General features: G+C 39.6%; 1 protein-coding gene across 2 annotated transcripts in view; it reads right to left on the bottom strand.

Annotated features, from left to right (window-relative positions):
* MAP4K4 (mitogen-activated protein kinase kinase kinase kinase 4) overlaps positions 1–14,658 on the bottom strand; it is a 237,334-nt gene that overhangs the window by 62,882 nt on the left and 159,794 nt on the right. For both annotated transcript variants that reach the window (XM_074991463.1, XM_074991454.1), the window contains exons 6-11: positions 11,777–11,867; positions 9,899–10,029; positions 5,839–5,893; positions 3,669–3,747; positions 1,160–1,335; positions 746–818 (exon numbers count right to left, since the gene is read on the bottom strand). In XM_074991463.1, coding sequence (XP_074847564.1) covers positions 746–818; positions 1,160–1,335; positions 3,669–3,747; positions 5,839–5,893; positions 9,899–10,029; positions 11,777–11,867 — 605 coding nt within the window. The remainder of the gene's footprint in view (positions 1–745; positions 819–1,159; positions 1,336–3,668; positions 3,748–5,838; positions 5,894–9,898; positions 10,030–11,776; positions 11,868–14,658) is intronic.

The raw sequence follows: 14,658 nt of genomic DNA on the forward strand, positions 1-14,658 counted from the left end.
CCAACTCAAACTTTTTTCCCAGTCCTCGAAATGTGCCCGCCTTCTCTCTCTAAAGTTCAAGAGAGATCTGATTAAAAAGATCCCCAGATACACCCAGGCTCACCCACACTCAGACTCACACACCCACAACCTCTATAGCATGGGTACACATATCCCTGGGAGAATGCAGAAGTGTTCCATGGGATACATCAACACTTACAGACATTTGCTTTCTTTTACAACAGGCCACAAACAGTACGAGCAAAGACAGTACAAACGAAAAGTCGATACAATGACACTGCTCTATATGTTGCACATTGACATGAAAGTACAATATGTCTATTTCGATGGATTTATTTTATAAGGACCTGGTAAAAATAAAAAGCAAGCAATATTGCAGTCAGAGTGTGTTGGGACACGTGTATTTTTATGTTTTTTGAGTGAGGTGAAACTTGAGGGTACACAAGACAAATCAGAATTCCCAAAGAGGTACTGCAGTCTGGAAAGCCATTGCTTTACAGGGTATCAAGTTCTTTAGTGGTCTAGCCATGTTTATAGCGGCCAAGATGGGGACCTCAAAGAAGTTCAGAGATCTGAGCAAATGTTCAAATCTTCTGGGATTCTTGTATCACTAGTGTATGTGATTAATTGCATTCAAGAACAGATGTAGAGGCTTATGAAATAAAAGCATACTCCACATTTGGCAAGGCAGTTTTAAAATGATTTTATCTATGTCTTTTCATGGCTTCCTATCGGCATTTGTTACCTTGGCTCTCCTTCTTGTTCAGGGACTTCCTCCTCCTCTTCCTCACTTCCACTGTATTCATATTCTGTCTCATCTAGCAAGAAAGCAGAAAGAAGATTCCAGGTGGCTCTTACAATTTTTTCCTTCAAAATACTTAACTCCTGCCATAGGGCCTCAGCAATCCAGTTTTGAACAGCTCAAACCATCAGATTTACACAACATTTTAGAGCCATTCAAATGCCATCTCATCTTAGAAACACAAGGAGGTCTTTGTTTAGATGAGAGCTCCAGTTTAATCCACAAGCCTGGTCCAAAAAGATAACTATAAAGTCTTACATTTTTAATAGAATCGTAATTTGGTAGAGTATCACCTTCATCAGTTTTTAAAAATATATACACACACAAACACAGGCACAGTTTTAAAAGTCTGCATACCCTTTTCTCCTCTCTTCTTTCTGGTCCTGTCTATATGGTCCTTCAGCTGGATCCGGACTTGCCTTTCATTTGGCTGATCACGTATAAAAGGGTGTTTCAAAAGCTGCTCAGTGGAGGGCCTCTGCATATAGTTCTTCACTAAACAGCCTTCTATAAAACTAAAGAACTTTTTTGACCTGAGGAAAAAGGAGGAGAAAAAAGTGTAGAGCTAATACTCAGATAATCCACTTTTCAGTTTTTCCTCATTAGTCCAAAAGCCTTCATGTCTCTCTTGCCAAACAAAATGCCTCTGTCTAGCAGTGCAAGTAGTGTCTTAGATAGATGTCCTCAAAAAAGCCACAAAAATGCTGCCAAAACAGTATGGGGATTCTTCTGTTATTGCAAGTAATACTAAACTTTTTTTCTGTGCACCTGGCTTAGTGGGATAGGTCTGTTAGAACTGAAGAACATTTTGATTTTTTAAATGAATTAACTATGCATTTTTAAACATGAGATTTTCTGAATGCCATATACTTGGGTTCAATCAGGGCACAAAGAACTAAATTAATCTCTGATTTCACTACTGAAGTTAGCAATGGAATTGAATTAATCTCTGGATGGATGAGGGAATGGGGAATACGCATTTGGTAAATCACAGTATTATCTTGCTAAAGTGGCAATCGTTCCATGCATATTATCGGGGGAGCAGGGAGGTTTTGCAGAAAGTAACATTGTGTGGGCACTCCCCACTGCAAGCAAATGTGCTGCGATGCTGGCTAACTGCCACTCTAGGCCATTAGACTCGGTAGAGCTCAGCTTGCACACAGGAGACACTCCTGGGGAGAGGGAGCTGGAGTGTTCTATACAACTACAGTTCCCAACATTCCCTGAGGGAAGGAAAGGGCAGAACACAGGAAATGCCATACAAATCTGGGGCTGAGCATCAGACTGTGTCTCAATCTGGATCTCAGCGGGAGAGGTTGTCTAGGCTCTGGGGGAGGCCCTGCACCTGGGTTTGAGAGGGGAAGGCTGGGGGTTGTGGGTATCTGGCCTTCTGGCTGGGCTTGGAAATGATTGGGGGGGGGGGCGTGCAGAGAAACAGGAAATGGGTTGTTATGGAATTTCTTTAACACTCCTGGGAGAAAAAAACTGTATGTCTGTATTATTACTGACATACTTGCTGACAGGTACTTTAAAATACATCACAAAAATAACTGAAACAGGTGTGGTTATGCAATCTTATTTTCAAAAATAAAATGCATGGATTTTTTTTCTTTATTTGGTGCACAATGCCCCCTGGAGTTTATGAGACACACTTAAAGAGAGACTGTCAGGATAAAAATAATTTAAATTTTTTCCTTATAGAAGTAGAGTGAAGTAATGCTTAAAATTGTATTTCCATTGCTTTTCCTGTTAACTTTTTGCCTTTCATTCACCTTGCTAAGGAAAAAAAAATTAGCATCTCTGTTTTTAGCTAGTTTAATTTTCTGATTCTTACGCACTAGCAAAATAGACAAATATTACAAGGAACGGTTACATCTAAAACAAGCATTGTTGTCATCCTTTTTCAAAACTCTGTGAATAACTATGAATTCCTAAACTCCTTGTTTTACAAAACTGTATTTAAAGTACACTCATTTACATGAGTGCTCCATAGTTATTGCTGCATGAGAAAGACATTCCAGCATTTCAGACGATGATCCAATGCACGAAGTCAACAAAGAATTATGTTATAGATCAGTGTAATTGGTCACATCATTTTACTAATTTCTCCTTGACAGCACACAAGCATTCAACGTCACAGTAACACAATTTCCATTCACAGAGGGCATCTTTCTTATATGAAACAAGCATACCCCCCCACTTCACTTACAAAGAAACCTTAGTAAACTGTTAGTTGTGTTAATGCTGAGGCTTTCACTGATGATTGTAAGGTTATCATGTTCAACCTACATAAACCCTTCTTCTAGAGAAAATTATTGCTTCATACAAGTGAGTTGTGTCTAATAATGGGGAGGAAAATTCTGTATTGTTAAGGGATTATTCCCAGCTGGCAAGAAGAACTATTTCAACCGTTTGCAATAATTATAGTAAAAGCCTTCATTAATTTTAATAGTTCTTTTCAACTCAGCAACTAGAAATCAATGGCTCTGATCTGTTTTTTTATAATACTGTATTGTAGAAAAGAAACTGCATTTTAGGAATGCAGTACAAGTCTAAGCTGTGAGCTGTGGTATAATTTGTCACTTTAATATGATGCTTCACTGTCAACAGAACAGCTCATTTGTCTTACAATTCAAAGACAGAATTTTGCTAAAAAAGTTAAAAATAATCAATGCACATCTCATTTTGTACTTTAATTCAATAGTGCAAAAGATAACAAAAGATTAATGTTAGCAAGCTGCAATCATTTTACAGTTCTGTGGAAAGGGTAACAAAAAAGCATGCCATAAAATAAAAGATAAGGAAGTATTCTGTTGTGAAGGAAACAACAAAACAGACTAGGGAAAATAGAGTAGTCTCTACCTACCACTTCTTGGATTTTAGCCGTGGTGGTGGGTTTCTGGGTATAAGAAACAGTGCCCTCATTGGGTGCATGTCACAGAGAGCTGGGAAAAAAAAAAAAAAATGTTGTTCAGTTGTTTTTTCACTTCTCATGATTCTGCATTTTCACAGTCTTCACTTCAGGATTATTTCATTTCCACACACTATTTCCCCATCACCAATGCCCAAATATGATGGACATGGGAACGACACTAAGCAGCACGCAAAAGTTTAGACAACAGTTCTCCTCCTAACTCTGAAATTAAGGTGGCCAAAAATAAAGGCTTAAATTACACCCTCAGATCGAAACATGGAGGGGACCTCTGTGCATTGATCTCCACCTTCCTGGGGGAAGGAAAAAGTCAGCCCCCTCTGCGGCACTTGTCCCCACATCTTTCTCCAAAACACAAGGGCACGCTGGTGTCACAGTCCACAAAGACAGAACAGGTTGGGGTCAAAGTGAGGACAGGAACGAGGGGCTACTGTGGCGAACCAGGACTTGCCAGTAGCTCAACTTAAGCTGTACCACACTGCTAAAGAATGCTAGAGAAAAGGAGGCACTGAGAGCTATAGATGGTAGGGGGAAAAAGTAGGCTGTGTGGATGGCCTCGTCTCCCATGCTTAGCAGAGGCTAGCGAAACCTATCTTGTAGAGAGAGCAAATATAAAGGAATGACCTGAAAGAATACTTGTGAGGGGTTCATTACAACTCATTTCATCCCACAGTGTTACGAGTTCTTCTAGTATAAGGGCCAATCTAAACCAGTGGTTCTCAGCCAGGGGTCTCTATACCCCTTGGGGTACTCAGAGGTCTTCCAGTGGGTACATCACCTCATCTAGCTATTTGCCTAGTTTTCCAACAGACTTACATAAAAAGCATTATGGAAGTTGGTATAAACAAATTTCATAGAATGGCTTGTTTGTACAGCTCTGTTTTACACACCCAGCTTTAAATTCTAATTCATTTATTTTATAATGTTATGGCAAAAATTACCTACTAAAACATGAATATGAATAAGAATACCAAGCTCTATGTTAGATTTAAAAATCAGAGTGGTAAGCAAGGGCTAAAATGCAGTTACCATTCTGAAGCTAGACAGAACTCAGTCTATCCCACCATTCATCTGATCATCTCAACCTCACCTCCAGGATGGACCTATTCATCAGGTCTTTCAATAGCACACAAGCAACTTAGGTACCTCAGCTTGCTATTTTTAAAAGTAAAGTTTTAGTTTTCATATTTTTTTTAAATCCCTGAATGTCTGTGTAGGGTGGTAGAAAAAAGCCAATTTGCAGTTTTAAAAGTGAAATAGTTACTTTAAAAAAAAACATTTTTTTTTTTTAATTTACATCCTGGTTTTTGCTTCCTTTGCTGCTGTCAGTTTTATGCTTTGTTAATCTTCACAGAGGAGGTGTGGGAGGAAAAAAGAAAAGAACCATGGAAAAGTTAAACATTTTTAATTCTTAATTTTAGCCTTCACAACTCATTAGATCTGACTACTGAATGAATATATTCAAATAGTCTGCTTTTAAAAGTTCTTCAGTGACAGCGTTAAAGCTAGGTTTATAATTTAAACCACAATCTTCCAAGGCTCTTCTACACCATCCAATAAAAGCAAAAACAATTCATAAGAGGAGATTTAATTAGGTAAATCTAAGAGTTCAAGAAGAATGTTATCATTACACAGACTCATGGAAATCAGGAATAGAAAGGATTTACTAAATCATCCCGTCTGACAGGGCAGGATTATTCAAGCAAATGCACTGTTAGCATTTTTTCCCCTCCTGTCTGGTTTTAAATATCCCAAGCAATAGGTTTCTACCACTTCCACGTGGACACATTTCCAAAGATTAATATATTTCATGGTTAGGAAGTTTACAGACCCTACTGGCGTCCAAATAGTCCTGTCATTTTTATTACACTGCAAGTTCAATTACAATCCTTGCACAGTTACGCTTTAACTTTGTACTATCTTTAACAGAGTTGCCATTTATAGGATTTTATATTTATGGAGCAGGGAAAAAAAAAGGAGTAAAGACACATCATCAGTGCATTTTCAGAAACCTCAACACGGGGTTTGAATAGCAACCAGTAACTCATAAGTACATGGTTCTGACTTAATGAGCCCCTTAGGAAAAAACAGATAGATCTCTTACGGGGAGCACCTTCTGCCATTTCAATGGCCGTAATGCCGCATGACCAAAGGTCACTCTGTAAAGAGAGAGAGCCCATATGTTAGCAGGCATACGTTCTCGTTTTCCATACGTAGGCAATGGCATCTGCTAATGTACCATAGGTAAGAAACTAAAACCAGCTACCAAGGTTATTTAAACAAAGAGTTTTTAAAATGGCTTTTCTTCTTTTAACCTTATAATAAAATTATGATACCACACAGAATTTACATGATATATGAACAAAATTATACACGTATAACTTCTTAATGTATATGAACACTTTTATATTAGAACATTTCAAAACATACTTAGGTCATATTTGCCTAAAAAGTTAAATTCTGTAAAAAATAATTATATTTCCCATGCACATAGTTACTGGAAAGATCTAAACATTCCCCGATTGTATTTGCAGTCTAAACATTGCAGCCCTCTCATTACATTTGAGACCCTGAAAATGAATAGCCCAGAGACAAAAGTGAAACCAACAAGTCAGTTTTCAGATGCACTAATTATCAGAAATACAAAACCTTTTAAATAAAATAGCTGAAAATCAGAATCCTTTTCTGCTCTTGGTAAACTAATAGTTGTTTTTTTTTGTTTGTTTGTTTTTAAATTGAACCTATCACTGTTTATTGGCAAATCTGCCATACCTTTGCGGTGCCCAATAAAATTAAACCAAGTCATAGCAGCATAAATTTTTAAGGCCAGGAGAGACAGACAAATGGCCATCAGCCCAAGAAAACTGAAAACCTACTGTTCCTTAGATGATGGTGGCCAGAGTGAGCGCCTCATGCCAGAAGTCTCATACTGTTTATAAGATCATGCAAGGGAAAACTTAGAATGGAAATCTTTTGGGGGATTAACTCTAGACAGCCTCTAGAACCAGAGGATAACTGCTCTCCCTGCTGAATCAGAACTACGGTGTAGAGATTCTCTTTTGCCACAGGAATGCCAAAAATAAACAACAGAGAGATAACTGCTCTTCCTGCTGAATCAGAACTATGGTTTAGAGATTCTCTTTTGCCAGGGGAATGCCAAAAAGAAACAACAGACATATAGTCATGCTAGTCTGTATACTATCAAAACAAAAAAGCAGTCCCGTAGCACTTTAAAGACTAACAAAATAATTAATTAGGTAGTGAGCTTTCGTGGGACAGACCCACTTGTTCAGACCATAGCCATACCAGAACAGACTCAATATTTAAGGCACAGAGAACCAAAAATAGTAATCAAGGTTGACGAATCAGAAAAATATTACCCAGGTGAGCAAATAAGAGAGCAGAAGGGCGGGGGAGTCAAGAATTAGCCCTCTTTTATATTTATATGTAATATTTATAATATTATAAATATTTATATTTAAATTTGACACATTAACAGGCGGTTTGAACCAGGATGGCAATTTTCTAGCTCATTATGGGGGCTCTTTTAAATACCTTGCTTTATCTAATTCTTGACTCCCCCCATCCCTCTGCCCTCTGATTTGCTCACCTTGATAATATTTTTCTGATTTGTCAACCTTGTGAACTATTTTTGGTTCTCTGTGCCTTAAATATTGAGTCTGTTCTGGTCTGGCTATGGTCTGAACAAGTGGGTCTGTCCCACAAAAGCTCATCACCTAATAAATTATTTTGTTAGTCTTTAAAGTGCTACTGGACTGTTTTTTTTGTTTTAAAAATAAATGACTGCAGCAAAGTCCTGGAGTGGAACTGAGGTTAAGAAACTACAGCAGGTCCTGAAGGAGACCGTAACAGCCCTTATGATAGTGGGGAAGAGAATAATTGTTCAGAAAAATGGTGCTCAGAGTTTCCAGGTTGACAATCCTTTTTGAACCTGAGAAGAGATACTGGAATGGGTGGCCCAACACTTCTCCATACAAGGCATTAGCTCCAAGCATTGGCACAACTGCCTTTTCAGGTACCAGAATCTTCCCAGCCAGACACCAGTTTCTTCTAGCTCAACCCATCAGTTCCAACTACTAAAGTAAGTTTGTAAAAAATGAAGTTTGTGAGAAAAAAGGAGTATATTACGATGTCTATGCAAAGTTCTTCCACTTCACATCAGGGCAATAAGGGAGCTTTTTAAGAGAGATGAGCGTAAATCATAGATTTTGTATGCCTAAGGGACTTCATTTACACTTTGATTCCCTTTAATGTAGAATAGTTTGGGGATTTCCCTTCCCTCAAAATAATTTCTATCGACTGAGATCCATTATCTCACGTAACCTTTGCCTTTATGTCTTATTAATTACACCCTGAAAGGGATTAAGTATTTTCACATATCTCAATCAGAACAACAATCAATCAGAATGTAAAATTACTCACTGAGACAAATGGGCTTGATCCTAGCTACGTGTCCAGGTGCACATAATATTAACCATGGAGATTTATCTAACTTAAGCATTGACTTCAATCTGTGAGCACTAATGCTCAAGGTATCTATAACCACAGCCTTTCACATCTCCTAGCTATGTCTCCTAGTGTTAACGCCTGAAGAGACGCGTTAGTCTGAGTAAACATTGGAAACACATTCCTTATTTTATTCCTTCTCTTGTGGCTCTCTGAAACAAGCTCAAAGGCACTTGGCAGAAGGCTTCTATAATTTAGCTTTAGACAATGTGGCCAAAACAAAAACAACTGTTGGTGCAAATATCACCATGCCAGGGTTGGTTTTAGAGAGGTTAGATGTGGTATTTGCAGCACAGTACAGTACCAGTTGTGTCTAATTAATTTTTGGACGAAAATACCATTTGATGGATAAATCTTTAACGTGACTGTGACAGAGTCCTTGAGAACAAGCAGTTGAACCAGCACTCTCATCACTATATGCCATAATCTCAGCAAACTCTTTCATATCCAGCTTTCTATTAACCACAACTCTCAAATAACTGGCCTTGTAACCATAAGTAAACTTTAAGTACAGTATTGTGAAAGTAAATACAAATAAATACAGCAAGTGCAGTATATGTTTACAATGTACAATACTACTCTTGTTGGTAAAGGAAGTACTCTGCATACATTCTTGTTTCTTAATATCTAATCTTGTTTTTCTTTAGTGTTCGGCATTGTTAGGTATACCTCTCTATTATCCAGAATATTTAAATATCTGGCAACCTCCCTCTCCCAGGGTTGTCAGATATGAAAGAGTTTACTGTATCCAGTTTGTTCCCCTCCACTCCAGCAGAGGGCTTGATTGACAGACAGTCTAATTACTAGCTCAGCCTTAGGCAGAGAGCGCTCAGGAGATACTTAGCCCATTAAATGTAAGCATGGAAAAGGATCAAGGGAACAAAGTGCAAGAGAAGGATGGAGAAAGGCCCACAGGGCCAAGGAAAATGGAAATCAGATCTGTGTGTGGAGAGGGTTCTCTTCTTTCTGGCAAAAAGGGCATTATTGTACGTTCATGGTCAACAGAACTGGAAATCGAAATGGTGCACAGGATTAGTGGCCGACATAACAAAAATTTCAGCTTGCAGGTTACAAACCCAAGGCTTCCTATTTGCGAAGGAAGAAAGGATTGGAGAGAGCTATGCCCAGCTACTGTGACTAACATTCAAATTATATCTCAACCCAGTTCCTTCTATGTTACACTGTACCATAGCGTATCTCCTGTTCTCTGGCAAAAATCTCCATTTCACATTCTGGCTCTACTGAAAGTAAATTTTAAAAAAGTTCTGAGATTATCACAACAAGCAGAATACGGTAAATTAAAATGCTAAGATATTGACAGAGATCAAAAACAATAAAGTGAGTTAAGTCTCTTCCACACTTTTTTGTACAGAGTCTAGCAAACGGGATCCCAGTCCATGACTGAGGCGCTTTGCAGCTACTGCAGCATATGCAACAAATACAGTGTAATTAAATATGACAATGCTGTAGCAAGCTGTACTTTATACTCATGTTATACAGTTTTACCTTTACAAGAAATCACTCTCACAACCATACACAGAGACAGTGTAAGAGACACGTGTAAGAACTGTCTTAACTCATGCTCATGAGACACTAGCAGGAACTACTCTATTACTGTCTGAACAGGACTTTCTTACTCTGTAATCGTAAGTCGCATCTGGATTTTCATCACAGGCAATAACTTCTGGCGCCATCCAATATGGGGTTCCAATAAATGTGTTTCTCCTGCCCACCGTCCTATCCAGCTGGGCACTAACACCAAAATCCACTGTGGGTGGGAAAAGATTAAAATGAAACAAGAGGGAAATAAAACCAGGCTACAATTACTTTCTCTAAGATAATTTGGAAAATATACCCATGTGTAAGATCCATGAGGGAGCGCCATGTTCAGGAGAAACTATTAAGATAAATACTTAGACAGCCAGCATCCTCATGAATCAGACCATGAAGTCAGGAGAAGTAATATATACCCAGCTCTCCAACACCTCTCGTATTATGTAGGGGGCTACCCATCCCAGAGCAAATGAATGAGGAAAAAAAAAATGGTCTTTGGGCAGAGACAAGATCTGCTATCTGCAAAAATCATGCATCTTGTATCTAGTATCTTGGCTTATACAGACAGAACCTGGTATTCATAGGCGCTCTCATGGTAGTGCAGCACCACCAGATCAGCTGGGCCACCATTTGATACTCCAGTCTCTCTGCCCAAAATTCAGGACAGAAACAAATCAAGTATTGTTCAGAGGACACATACATATGAAAAAGACACAGTGGCACGCAAACGCTGAGTGCAGTTCAAAAAATATTAATTTGGGGCTCATCCACATGCAGATTTTGCCGTTACTGATGAATTAAATTGATAGGAAAAACAGTTCTGTTAAATTGATGCAACCACTCTTACATGCACATAGTTACAGGGGTGTAACTTGTTTTGGTAAATATATATTTGACACACCAAGATATATGGTCACAGGGCCTTTGATAATGGTCTGACTGCAGCCATACTAGGGATTGCACTCAAACAACTATCTCTGTTTTTCTACTAATTAAATCCACGTAAAACCGGTGTAGATAAGCCAACAGTACAGGAGCTGCTGTGTCTTGCTTAGAGGACCAAGGAGTAGGTAACTCCTTGGAGAACTTCCACCTCAGCAGACACAGTATCCTTCCAGGTTCCATCTTGAAAGAAGGTACACCACATGGCATGAGGGGTGTGGGCCTGAAATGAGTTCCTGAACTTGGGCCCACATTTCACCAGATGAAAGGTGGTACAGTTACAGTACAACATGCACAGAATGTTAACGTGTAGAAACTGGAAGAAGAAAAATAAAATCAGTATGAAAACATCCACTCACCTAGAGCCTGGAGGACGAGTTTCAAAACAAACGTAGTTAAACCTCACTACGTGTAAACCTCTTATAACACAGAGTATGTCTGAAAAATTTGTAAGTGGCTGGCGGGGAGGGAACAAAGAATAGACCTCATGTGAACTCCTTTGTCAAGGACAGAAGTGGCCAGGAATGTTAACACCATCAAGGGTTCCACACAGCCACTCCAGGGCTGGACCCAACCTAGACTTCATGCCACAGATCAAATTTGAGTACTATATGTATTATACTGGGTTGGAGCCCGAGTGTCCAACATTCTAAAACTGAATGTAGGTAGAAAGGAAGACATACAACACTTCCTAATTTTGTGTCATTGGCTTCTGAGCCCAAATTCAACAGAAGCAGAATCAATTCTAGCTCTAAACTGACCTGCACAGCCATACAAAGAACAAGGGAGGGAGGAGCGATGTACCCACTGATTTTGCTACGAGAGCCAACAGCCTCCAGCCACAACCATAACAATTCCTCCATTCCTTGAAAGAGGGTGAGGGAATAAGGCCAGTGTCCTGATACACCCGGCAGCATGACAGTGCAGATTATTGTACTAAAGAGCACGATACACTAAGAGATAAAATAAAGTTAGAGAGCAAGTAAACAACAAGGAAGCGGACATGCTTGCCTACTTACCAAGCTTCACCTCTGCATTTTCTGTTAACAATACATTCTGCCCTTTGATGTCCCGGTGAATCACATGGTGGGCATGAAGATGTGCCAGTCCCTTCGTTTAAAAAAAGGAAGAGATCTAGGTTTAGGTTGCTGAGTTAGTAGTAACAGTCCATATGAAGTCTGAGTTCACTCAGGTGCTGTACTTAATTAGTTACCCTAGCAGCCATTTTAAAAAGAGCCCACGCTGTTCTCCAGTGACTACTGGGCTCTTGAATGCATAAAATACAATCCACAGCAGATGTCTACTAGCATGCCACCTGCCTAGATTTTCACAAACGAGCAGGGAGAAAGGCCTCAGGTTGTGCACATAATGCACACAAAAGAAGTCCAACATCTGTGCTTTACATATGCTTTTCAGCTGTTGCCTTAAGAAATTTTAGCTCACACAAAGTTTCAATGAAACTGGAGTTCAGCCACACACAGGGTCACCTTCAGAAGAACTGGAATTTAGCCTGGGAAATGAACAACCCACCGATATTTTAATAGATCTCGGGAGAAGAGAAAAGGGTATGCAACTTATGTCTGGGGTAAATGTACACAGGCAACAGACGAGCACACTTGCAAAGTTAGAGTTCTGTTGTTAAGCCTCTATAAATTTGATCTCTGATCATTCTCCTTCAAAACAGACCGCATTAAAAAAAAAAAAAAAAAAAAGGAGCATTATACTTCCCAAACAAAACAAAACCCACTGGCAGATGGTTCTTTCTGCAGATACAGCACCTGGATGTATGCCTCTGAGCATCACACCCCACAAGCCCTGTGGTGGGGAAAAAGGAGCAAGACATATGGGGTATTTTACTATCTACTGCAATTTGTGGAGCAACAGACAAACATCTCAGCAACTGATTTTGGTTTCTCTCCAGCAGCCAGTTTGGAAAATTAAACTCTCTAGTGGCGTCATCTTGCTTGCTCATGCTGCCCTAAAATATTTTTATTTTTTTTAAATTTTACAGTTACAGAAGGTTAAAAGAGCAGTAAGCTGCTGGAAAAAAGAATTTTCTAACACGTGTTCTTCATTAAACGCTCATTGGCCTGCAGAACAGTTTGGCTATTCTTTTTATAAACCGTTAGGAAGTATGACAAACAATACATTTTGAAACTCATCCTTGCAGATGTTACGAGCCAATGCTATGAACGTTTAACGTCCTTGACATCATCTACTGGGCATTAACACAGACTTTGTGTTCTGTGAAACTCAGGCTTCTGGTTGCTCTGGCTTAGCACAACAATTTGCAAAGCCTCATGCCACCCAGCCCCAGCCAGGAAAATAGTCACATATTCTCATCTCTTTGCATCTAATCATATGGAAAAGTATGTCTGTGTTTGGGGTGGAATAGGAGGGCAAAGAAAGATCAAAGACTAGTTACTTTTTGCAATTCAAATTCTGGACAGTTGCCCAGCTGCCATCTGGCATACAAAGATGCATTTTGTATATTCTTCCCTAGGTTTTCACTTACACTAGTCTTTAGCCCCCTAGCTCATTTAACTTTAATTCTCTTTATTAAACACTAAGTGTGGCTTCATATCCTTATCTGATGGGAACCCAGAACATGCTTAACACTGAATGCTGCACTCCAGAAAGAATTTGCATATAATCTCTTAGGTGTCGCAGATCCAATGGAAATTAAACATGAGTCAAGCCAAATATTGCAGTACTGAAGTCAGTTCACCATGTGACGAAAATACAGCTGCTGTTGGGTATTCATGTCACCCACATTCCTATTTGCTGGTAAACAAGAAGAAAAAATGTGCCCAAATACCCAACAGCAGCACTTTGCACCATGGCTCAGAATTAGGGCAGTAGGCCAAGATTCTCCGTGAAAAATCCCTCTGCCAGATGTGTATAAATGCACAATGCACAAATGTGGATTCCAGAAGCACTGATTTAGTAAGGACCATTCACAGTAACATAAAACCCTTCACGTACAGGGATTATTACTAGAGCAATTCTGTTCACATACTGTATTAACTGTAAGGATGTGAGGTGTTTTGCTTTTTAAACTGGCTGTGAAAAGCTGGACCAGTTTTATTCCGCGTAGCAATCAAACGCCAAGTCAAGAGACACTACTCACTTGTATCAGCTGGAAATGAGACTTGAAATGTAATGAACCCAAAACCTCCATTTTTCAAACTAATGTAGAGGACAGCCTGTTTCCAAAAAGTACTGTATACGAGCAAGAGAGGTGCCTAATCCAACACAGGAGTTTTCATTCTGCTTCACGTGTGATTTTGCAACAGAGTCACATGTAAACACTGAGAGTAGGAATTTGAAAGGCATTCACTCACAGGCCATGTCTACACTAGCCCCAAACTTCGAAACGGCCATGCAAATGACCATTTCGAAGTTTACTAATGAAGCACTGAAACACATATTCAGCGCTTCATTAGCATTTGGGCGGCTGCAGCACTTCGAAATAGACGCGGCTCGCTGCGGCGCAGCTCGTCCAGACAGGGCTCCTTTTCGAAAGGACCCTGCCTACTTCAAAGTCCCCTTATTCCTATGAGCAGATGGGAATAAGGGGACTTCGAAATTGATGTGGCTCGCCGCCGTGCGGCTCGTCCCGACGGGGCTCCTCTTCAAAAGGACCCCGCCTACTTCAAAGTGCCACTGCCGCCCAAATGCTAATGAGGCGCTGAATATGCATTTCAGTGCTTCATTAGTAAACTTCGAAATGGTCATTTGCATGGCCATTTTGAAGTTTGGGACTAGTGTAGACATGGCCACAGAGAATAGAGGAAGCACTGAGAACTTCTTAAAGTCTTGGCCTAAACCTCTCTCTCTTTTTTTTTTATTATGTTAGTGTTGATACTGAGGTGTTACATTAGTCAGTGTGCTACAGTGG

The sequence above is a fragment of the Carettochelys insculpta genome, chromosome 1 (assembly GCF_033958435.1).
Source record: "Carettochelys insculpta isolate YL-2023 chromosome 1, ASM3395843v1, whole genome shotgun sequence".
Classification (NCBI taxonomy): Eukaryota; Metazoa; Chordata; order Testudines; family Carettochelyidae; genus Carettochelys; species Carettochelys insculpta.